The sequence below is a fragment of the Panulirus ornatus genome, chromosome 56 (assembly GCF_036320965.1).
Source record: "Panulirus ornatus isolate Po-2019 chromosome 56, ASM3632096v1, whole genome shotgun sequence".
NCBI lineage: Eukaryota > Metazoa > Arthropoda > Malacostraca > Decapoda > Palinuridae > Panulirus > Panulirus ornatus.
The window spans coordinates 18,307,741-18,324,369 of record NC_092279.1 but is presented as its reverse complement, the minus strand read 5'-3'; the positions used below and the strand labels follow the sequence as shown (position 1 = coordinate 18,324,369).

The 16,629-nt window shown below is 46.6% G+C and overlaps 1 protein-coding gene across 1 annotated transcript in view; it reads left to right on the top strand.

Moving 5' to 3' along the window:
• The first annotated feature begins 644 nt into the window (after positions 1-644).
• The window catches only part of LOC139765983 (organic solute transporter alpha-like protein), a 23,602-nt gene continuing 7,617 nt past the window's right edge, over positions 645-16,629 (top strand). The window contains exons 1-6 of the mRNA XM_071694015.1: positions 645-715; positions 2,088-2,152; positions 11,350-11,457; positions 13,251-13,402; positions 14,837-14,910; positions 16,282-16,440. Coding sequence (XP_071550116.1) covers positions 2,128-2,152; positions 11,350-11,457; positions 13,251-13,402; positions 14,837-14,910; positions 16,282-16,440 — 518 coding nt within the window. The 5' untranslated portion in view covers positions 645-715; positions 2,088-2,127. The remainder of the gene's footprint in view (positions 716-2,087; positions 2,153-11,349; positions 11,458-13,250; positions 13,403-14,836; positions 14,911-16,281; positions 16,441-16,629) is intronic.

Below are 16,629 nucleotides of genomic sequence, written 5' to 3'. Positions count from 1 at the left end.
AATGTTCTCATGATAGGTATTAACTTGTCGTTCGACTCTAGGCCAAAACAAGTGGAAATCAGCAAACGATAGGTATTTCTTTTTATTATTTCCTGAGCCGTTTTTAATGTTTCATTTAAGGGCTGGTTTCTAGGAGGACTTTTCAACGTGACTGGGGCCTTAGCCTTCAGAGGCGTGCTCATCTTTTAGACTAAGTGACTGCACAAGAAACTCTTACGATTGGTCTGTAATAAGGTGCCTCTGTGGATAACTGGTTAGAGCAATCGTATGCCAACCTTCATGCCAGGTTGATCGAATCCTTCACCTGCCTGCTACAGGAAACGTAAGGAAGGAGACAGAATGACCCAATCATCCAATGAGATGGTGAAAAAAAAAGAAAAGTCCATCAAGTTACACAAACAGTCATAAACACGTCATCCTACCTGTCTCCAGGCAAGCCCTCCGTCTCTGTCGCTCCGGATCTCTGAATTACCGACCTCACGTGACGTAACATCGACGACGGCTTTGAGCCAGTTAGATTCAAGTGGCAATAAACCCCCTGATGCATCCGCCCTCACAGCCCTGTTATCGAAGGGCTCAGCGGTCACCCTGGAATTAGGGCGTTGGTGATGTAACTAACCGAGTGGAGGTGTGAGGGTTTACCTCGCTCCTGAGTCTTGCTCCTCCTCCCTCATTCCTGTCCTCGTCGTCAGCAGGAACCCACGTCTACTGCTAGGTGAGGAACCCCCGACCGACCCCCTTCTTCAAGAGAATGAAGATTAACCACAACAAAGGACCTCGTTGTTTTCTAGGTGGTGGGGGATATGGACTGAGTGTGGCGTCGACACCGAAGTGTCAAATCCAGTAAATGTTGTATGTAAACAATGAAAATGTAACTGTCACTGTAGCACATTTTTTTTTTTCTACGAGTATATGGAAGGCTGGTCACCAAAGCCATGAAGAACAAGGGCAATGGTGGTGATGGATGGATGGGTAGATGTTGAGAGTGTGTGTGAGGGAGGTTGCTATCCTTCCTCTTTGCTGTCCTTCTCTCTTGGATGGGTGTTCAGGGTGTGTGTATGTGTGTGTGTGTTGTGAGGGAGGAAGTGAGGTAGGTAGGGAGACGTCCTTCCTCTATCCCTGGTAACTTGTTTCCCCGGTTCATTGACAAGTCCTTGTAGGTTCACCTGGTCTGAAGTTCTCCCGGTGGCCGACTTGTGAACCAGACTGTGACACTGAAGTGGCTGCTGTGGTTGGTCAGCTGTTAGACAGTCAACAGCTTTCTAGAAAGTTTGTTGACGTTTTATTTCGCAGAGCAATATGGCTTCAAGCGACACTGAGGGATGGTGTACCCTTCGTGGTTAAGATACAAGAACTGCAAATCATAATCATATAATTTTTTCTTTATAACTGAGGAATAATAAAAAAATGGAGTAAGTTACATATCCAAAATATTTCTTTTCTACGTTTGTGTGTTCTTTTCTGTGATTTTAAGAAATATTTAATGATAATGGTAGATTAATTGTCATATACTGATTAGTGTATTAGATATACTAAAATCTTTTTGGAAAAAAATTTATATATATGTGTGTGTGTGTGTGTGTGTGTGTGTGTGTGTGTGTGTGTGTTAGGTCAGCTGAGGTCATGTGACAAGAGGATCGTGTGGTGACCTTGCCACAGATGGTGGCGGCTGTCAGCGGGTTCTGAGGTTGGAATATCTGCCGATGAATGATTGACACAGACGGTTTATATGGAGGGAGGAAACACCCTCGCCAGGATTCTGCGGTCGACGCATATACAATACGTCAGGGGACGGGATGGCATGGCGAATGAGAGGTGAGGGAGGAGGAGGGAAGCATAAGAGACGGCAAGGAGGAGGAGGAGAGGAGAAGAAGAGCGTGAGGAAACGAGGGGGAAGGGAGGACAGGGAGTGACCGTCAGGGTGAGAGTTGAGAAAAAAAAGGAGGAGAGAAGAGGCACTTCAAGAGAGAGAGAGAGAGAGAGAGAGAGAGAGAGAGAGAGAGAGTAACTAATATAATGAAACCTATATGAAACCAAGCAGATATATATATATATATATAATGTCAACAAAATCTTCTCACCCGCAGGCGCGCCTGGGTGAAGCAGAACACCAACACAAGACTCAGGATGTCTAACTCCTGGTGGACTGAAGGTCAGAGACGAATTTTTCAACACCCTCCTAAGTCCTTGTATCATACCAACCCTACCTTCTATATTTGCCTACACGTACCCCGACCACAGGCCCACCTCTCACCCTCCTATATCGGTGTATTGTACCCACTGTATAGTCTATATTTTAGCCCTCACGTACCCCTATCTATGTGCACCACACCCACACCAACACAGGCCCACGTCTCACCCTTCTATATTGGTGTACAGTGACACCTGTATAGTCTATATTTTTGCCCTCCCGTACCCCTATCTATGTGCACCACACCCACACCAACACAGGTCTACCTCGCACCCTCTTATTTCATTGTATTGTACCTACCTGTATGCTTACCTCTGCCTGTTTGAATGCTCTTTGCTCACTCTGGTTGAAAAAGTTGAAGGTTGTGATCGGGTCACTCCTGACTCTTATCTCTTCCATGAAGGGCAGAGCTAAGACCTCAAACCTTTCCCAATAGCTTGGGGTCTCTTAATGCTGGCACTGTCTTTGTTCTCCTCCTCCTCCTCCTCCTCTTCTGGATCTTCTCTATCAGTTCTGTGTATTTCTTTAAGTGCCGCGTATTCTTCTTTCACCCCCAACGTAGAATGTGATCAACTTGCTGATTTCTTTTCGTAATCCATGTCGTTGAAAATTGTTCTATCATTTTATCTACGTCTCTTCCATTCGCATCGTTTTTTATTTTGTCTTTATCATCGTCATCATCATCATATTACATATCAACTCGTATTATATAATTATACAATCATCTTTTTTTTTTTTTTTTTCTTTGATTAAGGGGGGGAGGAGGAGGGTTTTGGGTTATGATATGCTCTCTGACCCCCTGTTGCATGACCGGTCCTCAGCTGTTCCTTTCACCGTGGTCAACAGGTATACAATAATTTGGCCACCTCGCGTACGGGGCACTCAGAGAACTTGTTACACACACACTCGAAAGAGTCCTTCTCTGGAGGGCAAGAAGAGGGGGGGAAGAGAAAGATACAGGATGAGGAATCCTACGTGGTCCATCCTTCACCGGCCGACGTCACACTGATATCCTATAAGGAGGTTGAGGGAAGGGAGAGAAGGAGTGAGGGAGGGATCGATATAGAAGGCAGGCAACCCATCCTCACTTCCCAGGGAGGGAGAGCGCCACCAACAACCCCAAGAGGGTTTTTTTTTTCTTTAAAAGCTTTTATACCCGTCCATGTTTGGTTGACTTGGTGGGAGGGGAGCGAGATGGGGGACATTCTTGACTCCTCAGCGAAGGAGGTCAATGTCTTTTTCCCCACACACAGCCGCCAGCCACCCCGCGAGAACCTGATCATTCAAACTGTATACCTTAAGTTTTGGGCAATTTCCCCAAGTCCATGTCAGCAGGGGATACCACCCTCTCTCGTGGTTAGCCGAGTGAGGGAGGAGTATATGTTATTCGTAAGAGATTCATCTCTTACTGGAACTAAAATTCGGCTACGAGACGATCCCTCAACAAACGGATGACTAGTTCATGAACCAGGTCGACGATTCGGTTTGGAATATAGTTGACCTCAAGGTGACAGAAGAGGGTGTGGGGTCAGTCAGTCGACTAAATCAAACATGCAGACCCATGCTGGAGGAAAATAGAGAACAGGCAATGAGTGGAGGGTTATTCTTCTTTTTTAGAAACATTTTCTTACGTAAGTCAGGTATGAACGCATCAGTGACACACACACACACACACTCTTGGTTGTTTCTAGTTTCACTGCACAGCGCATCACAGATGGTACAGTGAAAGCAATGACTCTCCCTCGCTGCTCGAACTTTCTTCCTCTCATCTCTTTGTCATTGATATCTCTTTTGTGTGTGTGTGTGTGTGTGTGTGTGTGTGTGTGTGTGGCTACGAAGCTACGAGTCATGACTGTGGGTAATGGTAGAGTGGCACACCTCTAGCGAGGGGATTACCCCGACCGGGAAGAGAGAAGAGGAAAACTTTTTTCTTTTCTTTGGAAATTCCGGATCCTCGATGACTTTCACGTGTGTGTGTGTGTGTGTGTGTGTGTCGGTGACCGTACCACAACCACGACTACTACTACTACCACCACCCCAGCCTCCTCCTCCTCCTCCTCCTCCTCATCTGGTATGATCTTATCGTCGTATCATTCTATCTTATCTCGTCTAACAACCCCCCTACACCCTACCCCCCCAACGCCAAATGTAGATAATTGAAAAGATGGTTTAGGGTTAATCACTGATTTGTGAGGAGCCTGTGGATGAGTTTGTGAGGAGCCTCTGGATGAGTTGTGAAGAGCCTGTGGATGAGTTGTGAGGAGCCTCTGCTTTAGCAGTTCTCCAGCCTGGGTCTGGTGACGGGGTTCGTTGACACGGGAGAAGACGACGACGAAGGTGGCACCTTCCGTGGTGGGTACGTCTCCCACACCATGCTAGGTGAGAGGTGTATACACACACACACACACACACACACACGATATTTACCCCATGCGTCTCACTTAATGACTAACATTCCCTACCCATCTCTCTCTGTGTTGTGGAGCCCAGGGTCAACGGCTAGACTCGCGAGACTAGGTCTGCATCGCTGGCTAAAGAGGGTTAACTGCTAGACTCGCTGGACTAGGTCTGTATTGCTGACTAGAGAGGGTCGGTCAACTGCTAGACTCGCTAGACTAGGTCTGTATCGCTGGCTAGAAAGGGTCGGTCAACTGCTAGACTCGCTAGACTAGGTCTGTATCGCTAACTAGAGAGGGTCGATCAACTGCTAGACTCGCTAGACTAGGTCTGTATCGCTGGCTAAAGAGGGTTAACTGCTAGATTCGCTAGACTAGGTCTGCAGCGCTGGCTAGAGATGATCCCGCTCACAGGATAGAAGCCTTTCTGCTAAGGCTTGGCTGGAAAGGGATGTTGTTCCTGGAAGACCCATCATCATACACCAGGGTCGGGATGGCTCTGCTAACATCTCGTAAAGGACAAAGACACAACATCAAGAAAGATTCGGAACGCGTCTCCGGACCTTCGATACGACTCGAACGGGTGTGTTCAGGTTCGCCTCAACTCGCAACCTGATTCCTCGAAAAGTCACTAGTGTATCTCGCCAGATGGCAGGGAACCCTTAGACGTGAGTTATGTGTGATGTGAGTCATGTATCATTCGCAATGAAACCGTTTCATAAGCGCCCCGCCCAGGTCACCACCCCACACGCCCCACAACCACCACAAGTCTGAACCAGCGAACAAGAATACGTGAAACTGGTCCTTATCAGCGAACCAGCGAACAAGAATACGTGAAACTGGTCCTTATCAGCGAACCAGCGAACAAGAATACGTGAGACTGGTCCTTACCAGCGAACCAACGTATAAACACACATGAAATTGGTGGTTATCAGTACGTACATCCACGGAAATTCAACTCCATAAACCCATAATCAAATCAGCTCCTAAAAAATTCCGTCCCTTCAAAGCAATACTCCCAGGATCCCCCTTCACCAAAGCCCCCCCAAAACCACGTCGCCCAAATCCACTTCCTTCCAGTAAACGGTCAAAAATAAATGAAATACTCGTAGCTTTACCTTCAGTCACCTGGAACGCGACCTGGAATCACTTCCCATCTATCTTTCGAGAGAGAGAGAGAGAGAGAGAGAGAGAGAGAGAGAGAGAGAGAGAGAGAGACTTTCTCCATCTACCATCATTGACCTGATTTCATTGTGGTCCCCTTTTTTTTTTTTTTCTTTCCACTTCGTTACGACCGTCAGGACCTTCACATGATTTTAAGGTCCTATGGCATCAGAGAGCGTGAAGTGAGAGTGTCTCAATCCCATGACTGAAATGAGAGATATAAACTTTATTTCCAGGTCGGATCGGCCAAGAAACAAACGGATGGAGTGTTATACACTCTCGCCCTTAATGCTCATGTCTTATAAAGTCTTTAATCGTAACCTTTAATATTTTGCTGACGTTATAAGTGAAAGCGATCCTTTTAAAGTTCCTCCCCCTCTCCTCCTCCTCCTCCTCCTTCCTCCTCCTCCTCCTCCTCCTCCTCCTCCTCCTCCTCCTCAGCCCCACACACCATCCCCACATGACCCCCTACCCCCAGACAGTATATCATTGAACAGGTCGTGAAGGGGAGAGAGGGAGAGAGAAGAAAAAATATATATATATTATGGAGCCCGACATATAGAAAACGGGAACAGATTTTTGAGGTCAGACTCATGTGGAACAAGACAGACCCCCCCCAAAGCGTGACCTGGGCCCCCCCCACCTGATGATCAACTCGCCCAGTCAACCTTGAGTCGGGTTTATGAATATGAAAAGAACGTCTGCGAGTGTTATCAGGAGGCAAGACCCCAGCAGGAGAGGAGGAACCACCACCACTACCACCGACTCCTAAGGGCTTCTGTGCCTCGAGGTCCCCCTCCCTCCCATCCTAAACACTCGTTCCCTTAAAGATATATAACCTTTTGGTCATCTACCCTCTACGTTCACTGCTCAGTTCACTTCTAGTTACCTTAAACACTTGTCCCCTTAAAAGCCTAACCTTTGGTCATCTACCCTTTAGGTTCACAGCTCAGTTCACTTCTAGTTACCTTAAACACTTGTCCCCTTAAAAGCCTAACCTTTGGTCATCTACCCTTTAGGTTCACAGCTCAGTTCACTTCTAGTTACCTTAAACACTTGTCCCCTTAAAAGCCTAACCTTTGGTCATCTACCCTTTAGGTTCACAGCTCAGTTCACTTCTAGTTACCTTAAACACTTGTCCCCTTAAAAGCCTAACCTTTGGTCATCTACCCTTTAGGTTCACTGCTCACTTCACTTCGAGTTACCTTAAACACTTGTCCCCTTAAAAGCCTAACCTTTGGTCATCTACCCTTTAGGTTCACAGCTCAGTTCACTTCTATTTACCTTAAACACTTGTCCCCTTAAAAGCCTAACCTTTGGTCATCTACCCTTTAGGTTCACAGCTCAGTTCACTTCTAGTTACCTTAAACACTTGTCCTCTTAAAAGCCTAACCTTTGGTCATCTACCCTTTAGGTTCACAGCTCAGTTCACTTCTATTTACCTTAAACACTTGTCCCCTTAAAAGCCTAACCTTTGGTCATCTACCCTTTAGGTTCACAGCTCAGTTCACTTCTATTTACCTTAAACACTTGTCCCCTTAAAAGCCTAACCTTTGGTCATCTACCCTTTAGGTTCACTGCTCAGTTCACTTCTATTTACCTTATGTAGTTGGTAAGATAGGTTCGTGAATTTCAGAGATGCATTGAAGTGTTTTAATTACTGCTTGTTTTTGGGGGTAGTTTTGATATATTGTAGTGATGTTGTCATGGCACCTCGTCCTCTTCCCTCCTCCCCATCACCCAGACGCTGGTCGCAGGACTACAGAATCATAAACCATCATCATCATCATCAGGCACAAGACAACGAAGACTCTGAAGTCATTAAGTGTCAGGGAACGATGCTGTTTTGTCTCTGCTGAAGCCTTGATGTGATGGGCAAATGTATGTATCAGTGGATATAAGATTAGGTGAGATTCGGGCCTTCTCATAAGAAATAATTCCATGATCCTCTCAATCAAATGGAGATTAAAACAGATTTTCTATAAGTAGAGTAAAACAATCTTTCATTATGCAAATCATCCCAATTATCTCGGGTCTTTTAAAAGCCTTCTCTCTCCAGTCAACACTCGAGAAGTATCTTCATAACTTCAACTTCAGTGATCTGGGTTGAAGCTGATCAACTTCACTTGCACGATACTTCACACGTGTTTGTGTCATCATTTCCTCCAGTCATCCTGTCTTTATAATCTCTTACATCAGACACAAGTGGTTTGGTCTATCTAGAACATTTATCGATTATCACAAAACCAGACGAAATCATTCGTCGACCACGGTATCATATTCTAATATAGTCACATGACATATATACATGATCATATACATGTGGTATATTATTGTATAGTTGGAGGATATATTCCATCGGTCAAAGAGCTTTCTAAGTGGATGATATCAAGATAGATGGCCGAGGTTCGTCGACTGAGGGGTGAGGATGCGCGAACAGCAAAGACAACAGTAGAATATTATTCAAGGTCTCGTATATATCGACACAAGAGATTATATGTCCTACTTTACCTGGCCTTCCTCCACACACACACACACACACACACACACACACACACACACACACACACACACTTCAGCCTCTTAAACATTCGTCTTCACAGCCCAATGATGAACGCAGTTGACTGGAACCAGTTATTCCATCGTCAAAAGCAAACTGCGCCTCGGTATGTTTTTGTTATTGTTTCCGCTTATAGTTCGGTGGAAGGAGATGAATGACAGACTGCTTGTTTGAGCGCACGGGTCGTTATCTTCGTCGGCGTATGATAGAACTAATCTGCTCTCTGCGTGACACTGAGGTGATCTCATACTGCCAATTGAGTGACTGTATTGATGATAGTAAACCCAGAGTTGGACTGACCTAGGCGTCTTGAATGTCACTTAGCAGCTGGTTCCCCTCGTCCTCTTCCTCCTCCTCCTGCTCTTCTTCGACCTCTCCCGCCGACCATGCCACAGGTTCAGCCCATAAACAAACCCACCAACACTAGTTTTTTCGTCCCCTTCCTCCTCCTCCTCCTCCTCCTCACCTAACTACCACCACCACCACCGCCACTACCTCCTCCTCCTCCTCCTCCTCCTGGGCCCAAAAACCTGCTGTCACTCCAGAAGTGTCGACACGACCCGATCCCCCTTAGCTCTTACGACACCGGCGGGACTCAGCGTCGAGGAAGACAGAAAGGGAAGTGAAAGTACCGACGCAGAAGTACTTGCCACAGGCCAACAAGAGGTCAGTACGAAGACCAACGTTCCCTTTACCGTTCTCGCTGTGGGTATCGTAAGGGCATTCGCAATGTGGTATAGACAAGATCTGCCAGACATGTTGCCGTGGATGTCGTTGTATGCGACCACTGGGAACAATAGAAGGGGAGGAGGTGAATGGTTCGATGCTGCTGGAGTGGTCGTGGGGCGGCGGGCGGGCGGGCTAAGCAAGCGACCATGACCAGACTAGCTGACAAATTAAGGTGCGGGTCTATTCTTGGATTATTATTTTTGTAATGGCGTCCTTATTATTGTTAGGAGGTACACACACACACACACACACACACACACACACACACACACACACACACACACACACACTGACTGGGTTGCAGGCTCCTCCTACTTATCTTCTTCCTCCACTTCCTCTTCTTCCTCCTCCTCCTCCTCCCAAGGGAGGAAGAGTTTCCCTACAGCTCTTCACTGCAGACGGAAGATTTCTTGTCCTTCGGGTGGAGTGAAGACGAGAGAGAGAGAGAGAGAGAGAGAGAGAGAGAGAGAGAGAGAGAGAGAGAGAGAGAGAGAGGTAAGCCTTCAGGCAAGGTTAACATCAGCAGTAACAAGTGTTGTTGATAAAGGAGGAGGAGATACACGGGATTATATATCTATGTACATACAAACGCAGACATGACTCATGAGTTACCGCTCCCCCAACACACCTCCCAGCTTCCTTCTCCCTCACCCTCACCACACCCAGGTCTCCTCTCACCTTAACCCCCTGCACCGTCAGCCTCTAGCCACCCTCCCCAACCCCCTCCTCTCTCTCTCTCTCTCTCTCTCTCTCTCTCTCTCTCTCTCTCTCTCTCTCTCTCTCTCTCTCTCTCTCTCTCTCTCTCACCTCTGTCACCACACTGGCTACAGGAAGTTCCTTCCTCCTCCTCCTCCTCCTCCTCCTTCCTCCTTCCTCCTCCTCCTCCTCCTCCTCCTCCTCCTCCTCCTCCTCGGGGACATTCATGTGTCGAGGCGTTCAAAATCATACACCTCAAAACCTGATTCATAAGACGTGAAGGATGGAAACCTTTTATTTGTTTTTTTTTTTAGCTGTTCCTACAGTGATCTCGTCAGCACGAACCAACAAATGTCTACAAAAAAAAAAAACCACTGAATTATTTGAAGTATTTAGATGACTAGCAACAAAGAAGAGGGCGAAGAGGAGGAAAAAAAGAAGGAAAAAAAAGGAGGGACTTAAGAAAAGTGGGAAAAAAAGAAATCTTCAACTCCTCAAGATAAAACTCCAGAAATAAGGTCACATCCTCTCCTCCCCCTTCCCCTACCCCCTTCCCCCTCCCCCTCCCCTTCCCCCTTCCCCTCCCCTTCCTCCCTCCTCCTTCCCCACTTCCCTTCCCCCTGCCCCCTCCCCTTCCCCTTCCTCCTTCCTCCCTCCTCCTTCCCCTCCCCTTCCCCCTTCCCCCTTCCCCTTCCTCCTTCCTCCTTCCCCTCCCCCCTCCCCTTCCCCCTACCCCTTCCCCACTTCCCCCTCCCCTTCCCCCTTCCCCCCTCCCCTTCCCCTTCCCCCTACCCCTTCCCCACTTCCCCCTCCCCTTCCCCCTTCCCCTTCCCCTTCCCCACTTCCCCTTCCCCCTCCCCCCCTTCCCCTTCCTCCCTCCCCTTCCCCCTTCCCCTTCCCCCTTCCCCTTCCCCCCCCCGTCTCAGGACCCATACTTACAGGTCATGATTGACCTGGTTCTCACGATCAAGGTCATGAGCACCGACCCAAGACCCTCGAGGAGGAGGGAGGAGGAATAGGAGGAGGAGGAGGAGGAGGGTGAGGAGGAGGAGGAGGAGGAGGAGGAGGAGGAGGAGGAGGAGGAGAAAGGGTGAGGAGGAGGAGGAGGAGGGAGGTTATTGCTAACTGACCAACCAGTAGGTGGATGACGCAGTGGCGCGTGAAAGTGATTAGTTAATGATTCTGCATTTACATCTGACCTGCACGACAGGAACAGACCCCCCCAAGTAACATTTTCCTTACTGAATGATTTTTCCATTTTCTACCTGCCTACTGTCGACACACACACACACACACACACACACACACACACACACACAAGTCCTCTCTCTCTCTCTCTCTCTCTCTCTCTCTCTCTCTCTCTCTCTCTCTCTCTCTCTCTCTCTCTCTCTCTCTCTCTCTCTCTCTATCTATCTATCTATCTATCTATCTATCTATCTGTATCTCTCTATCTCTCGTATCCCACCGGGGCAATGAACCCTTCTCTCTCTCTCTCTCTCTCTCTCTCTCTCTCTCTCTCTCTCTCTCTCTCTCTCTCTCTCTCTCTCTCTCTCTCTCTCTCTCTCCTTTCCCACACACTCCACTTCTCTTACCATGACTTTCCTGCGTTTCAGACGGGGCCAACGTCATCAATTCAACCTTGGAACCCCACAACAATGGGTCGATGGACATAAGCCCTTGTGACTTCAACTACATCCCCACCGTGTACGAATATGACGAAGGTGAGTCAGTCCAGACGAAGGTGAGTCAGTCCAGATGAAGATGAGTCAGTCCAGATGAAGGTGAGTCACTCCAGATGAAGGTGAGTCAGTCCAGATGAAGGTGAGTTAGTCCAGATGAAGGTGAGTCAGTCCAGATGAAGGTGAGTCAGTCCAGACGAAGGTGAGTCAGTCCAGATGAAGGTGAGTCACTCCAGATGAAGGTGAGTCAGTCCAGATGAAGGTGAGTTAGTCCAGATGAAGGTGAGTCAGTCCAGATGAAGGTGAGTCAGTCTAGATGAAGGTGAGTCAGTCCAGATGAAGGTGAGTCAGTCCAGATGAAGGTGAGTCAGTCCAGACGAAGGTGAGTCAGTCCAGATGAAGGTGAGTCAGTCCAGATGAAGGTGAGTCAGTCAATATGAAGGTGAGTCAGTCCAGATGAAGGTGAGTCAGTCCAGATGGTGAGTCAATCCAGATGAAGGTGAGTCAGTCCAGATGAAGGTGAGTCAGTCCAGATGAAGGTGAGTCAGTCTAGATGAAGGTGAGTCAGTCCAGATGAAGGTGAGTCAGTCCAGATGAACGTGAGTCAGTCTAGATGAAGGTGAGTCAGTCCAGATGAAGGTGAGTCAGTCCAGATGAAGGTGAGTCAGTCCAGATGAAGGTGAGTCAGTCCAGATGAAGGTGAGTCAGTCCAGATGAAGGTGAGTCAGTCCAGACGAAGGTGAGTCAGTCCAGATGAAGGTGAGTCAGTCCAGATGAAGGTGAGTCAGTCCAGATGAAGGTGAGTCAGTCTAGAGGCCATTATCCAAAAGAAGGTGAATCCGTCTAGGGGAAAGTGAGCAGTCTAAAGGCCACATCAAACGAAGATGAGTCCGGCTAGGTGAAGGTGAGCCGTCCAGAGGGAGGGTATAGCAAAACGAAGGTGAATCAATCAAAAAATCTATAACAAAAATCTATATCAGAAAGTATTTTTGCGCTTAATAGCTTTTACAAGACGAAAACTTACGGGTAAAGAATTAGATGTAAACTATCTATAGATAGACTCTATATCTACTGAAAGAAACTATCTGTAAACTTGGTTTTGAGTTTGCTTTAGTCCTGACTTGCCTCGCAGATAATTTTGATTGAGCGAAATGAAACAACTTGGGTGATTAAGACGAACTGCCAATTCCCTCTAGGCTCGTGATTACGACACGATAATGTTCAACAATACACAGCGTTGAGAGATTCTCCCGCCTTTCACTATTACATAATACAACAGTTTTGCCCTTTGGAAATTAAGAGAGTTCACTGGTGCAATTTGCGTGTCATCATCATCCACACGCCGCCTTCCGCCCTCCATAATCCGTTTTTAAGGGTCCTTTGTTGATAGTCGTTATTTTGCTACCCCTTAATTGTTGATGTTTAAATTGCGTCATCATTCTCTGGAGGTGGCGGGGAGTTGTAATTACGGACGTGTTGTTCATAACCCCAAGATGAAGTAGGGTAGATGTTAGATTGTAGCTTATGTACTGACGTGTAGCTACAGATACACGAGTAGATTAGTCAAGAAGGAGTAGATACCCGGGCGCAAATAGTCTGCCACAAGTAGATCATTTGGCAATGGTAGATGTACTCTGGCACCAGTAGATAGTCTGCCACAAGTAGATGATATGGCATGAGTAGATATACTCTAGCACGAGTAGATAGTCTGGCACGAGTAGATGACACGGTCTAATATGACACTTAGAAGCAGTCTCTCTCTCTCTCTCTCTCTCTCTCTCTCTCTCTCTCTCTCTCTCTCTCTCTCTCTCTCTCTCTCTCTCTCTCTCTCGCAGCTCTGGGCAACTACCACACGGCCATGTTGGTGGTGGGCGGGGTTGCTACGCTCTTACTCTACGCCCTCTTCCTGGAGCAGGTCGTCTTCACCCGGAGGAACGCTAGCAAGGTTTACCGACGACACATCAACTGGATCACCTCCGTGTACCCGGTTAGTCTCACAACCTAACCTAGCCTCACCTAACCTAACCTAACCTAACCTAGCCTCACCTAACCTAACCTACCTTAACCTAACTCAATCTAACCTTAACCTAGCCCCGCCTAACCTCACCTAACTTGACCTACCTTAACCTAACCTAGCCTAGCCCAACCTAACCTAACCTAACCTAACCTAACCTAACCTCACCTGACCTAGCCTATCTTAACCTAACTTAGCCTAGCCCAACCTAAACTAATCTTAACCTAGCCTCACCTAACCTCACCTAACCTAACCTACCTTAACCTAACCTAGCCTATCCCAACCTAACCTAACCTAACCTAACCTAACCTCACCTGACCTAGCGTATCTTAACCTAACTTAGCCTAGCCCAACCTAAACTAATCTTAACCTAGCCTCACCTAACCTCACCTAACCTAACCTACCTTAGCCTAACCTAACATAACCCAACCTAACCTTAACCTAACCTTAACCTAACCTAACCTCACCTGACCTAGCCTATCTTAACCTAACTTAGCCTAGCCCAACCTAAACTAACCTTAACCTAGCCTCACCTAACCTCACCTCAGCCTTGGCTACGACGCTATCCCTACTCGGGGATAATGTTTGGAGACCTTTTAAGCACGGCAAGGACGACTTTTGAGGATGACATTACCTTAGACCCCTTGAGCACGACCTTAAGACGTCTTGAGGACGAGATGATAACCCCTTGAGCACGACATAAGACCTCTTGAGCACAAGGTCATAACCCATGAGCAGGAGGTGATAACCCTTGAGCACGAGGTCATGACCCTTGAGCACGACCTTAAAACGTCCTGAGCACGAGGTCATGACCCTTGAGCACGACGTTACCCTTGAGCACGACGTTACTCTCGAGCACGACGTTAAGACGTCATGAGCACGAGGTCATGACCCTTGAGCACGACATTAAGACCAGTATGGCCTTTGGATATAATGATCTGACCTTTAAGGATGAAGTTAAAAGCCAGGTTGTCATACCTAGTTGGTCGCACTGCGTTGTTTAAGGGTCGTATCGCCGTGCAGCCCTGCTAACTGGGGTTCAGCGCCCCGTCTTTATTCTCCCCATTGGTCCATCTCCTGATGGATCATGTGTGTGTGTGTGTGTGTGTGTGTGTGTGTGTGTGTTATCGATGTTGTATTACGTTTTTAAAAGGAGCTTTGGACGGTAATGACCCGAGAGAATGTGTGTGTGTGTGTGTGTGTGTGTGTGTGTACATCATAAATACTGCAATGCGATTTTAAAAGAAACATGGGTATCATAGTGGGCTGATATAAGATGAAGTATTACATCCCCATAAAAAGCTGGATTAAGAATTATATATACGTGAACAGTCGACCCAGAAATCTCTTATGCCTTGCAAGGTACACTTTAGTTATCCAAGAATTAAGACTTGTTTCTATTTCCAGTTTATGACGCTGATGAGCGTCATATCTGTGGTAGTCCCCAGAGCCGACCACATCTGCACAGCTGTTAAAGTCACGTAAGTAATTGAACCGTTGTAGCATCTGTAGTTTATAGACTGATAACAGTTAGGGTTCGTGGTCTCTTATGTGGACTCCAGCCAGGGTGCCTGGCTTCTACCTTCACCTTAGCCTACCTGCCAGCCTGCTTCCACTCCAGCCAACCTGCTTGGCTTCCACCTGAACCCAAAGGTGATTGGTCTCTAAATACAGTAAGGTACCGTCTGTGGGAGCAGATAGAGCCGTGTACAGAGCATACTTTTCTCTTTACAAAAAGCTAATTTCAAGAAATCTAGGTGTGATCATGTATGGGAACCAAGAATAAACTAACCAGTTGATTTACGTCGCTTCATCTTATTTTAGAAGTTATATTTTATCATCTGAATGATCATTGTGAACATATTCTGATACTACAGTCCATTTTCATATATGTGGCTTCAGGGATTTTGAATATACATTTGTTAGGCTTAGCTTCCTTATGAAGGTTTTCTCTAAACTCTCGTAACCGCCTCTTAGAAAATGGTCAATTTAGAGGACACTATACTATATCTTTTGTTCTTGAAAGATACGACTGTCGTAAAAGTTTTCTTCCTATATATGATAAAAGCATCTGACATATGTAAACGAACACACCAAGAGTAATCTATTCTCTTAATTGTACAATATCAATGCTAACCTCAGTACCACAGAGACCAACACCTGCACTATGATGTCAATGCTTTTGAATGTCCGTCATGGTTATTAGCGAATAGAAACATAAAACATAAGTCGGTACCTCTCAGGATCAGCACAGAGGTATTTTAGAAAACGAAGATTGAATTTTCTAAGTCATTCAAGTTTATGGCAAAATTTGTGGTAAATACTACAGACGAATTTCAATGCAGACTCGAAAATCCTCAATTCCATTAGTCTAATTTTAGTCTACCATCAAAATAATTCCATTAATGTACTTTCTAAGCAATAGTTTATGTGTAGTGCTGACGGCTTCATGTATATAACATACCTGTACACTCATAGGCATAGAACACTCCCGCACATCCCTATGCACACCTGCACACATCTATATAACACACCTGAACACTCTCAGTTATACAACACACCTGAACACTCTCAGGTATACAACATAGCTGAACACTCTCAGGTATACAACACACCTGAACACTCTCAGGTATACAACACACCTGAACACTCTCAGGTATACAACACACCTGAACACTCTCAGGTATACAACACACCTGAACACTCTCAGGTATACAACACACCTGAACACTCTCAGGTATATAACACACCTAAACACTCTCAGGTATATAACACACCTGAACACTCTCAGGTATATAACACACCTGAACACTCTCAGATGCATAACACACCTGTACTTCCTGAACCCACAGGTATATGTCCATCGGAATTAGTCACTTCACGGACCTGACCACTCTTATGTTCGGGAATGAGAAGGTGATGTTGGCGAGGTTGTCCGAGACCCAGTTCAACCTCAAGGTCGGTCCCGCCTGCTGGTGCTGCCTGTGTTTCCCCTCCCCACTCGTCACAAGGTGAGGCTCTTGAGTAGACAATTCTTGTCGTCCATCTCCGGGTGGCTGGAGCCACTGTGGGTGAGTCATATCACCACTCTTGGATAATGACCGGAAGGGAGGGAATTCTAGGAACTGGAGAATTTAGGACATTTTTTTCTTTTCTTTCTTTCTTTCTTTCATCAGAGGGGCTTTTTTGGGGAGGTGGAA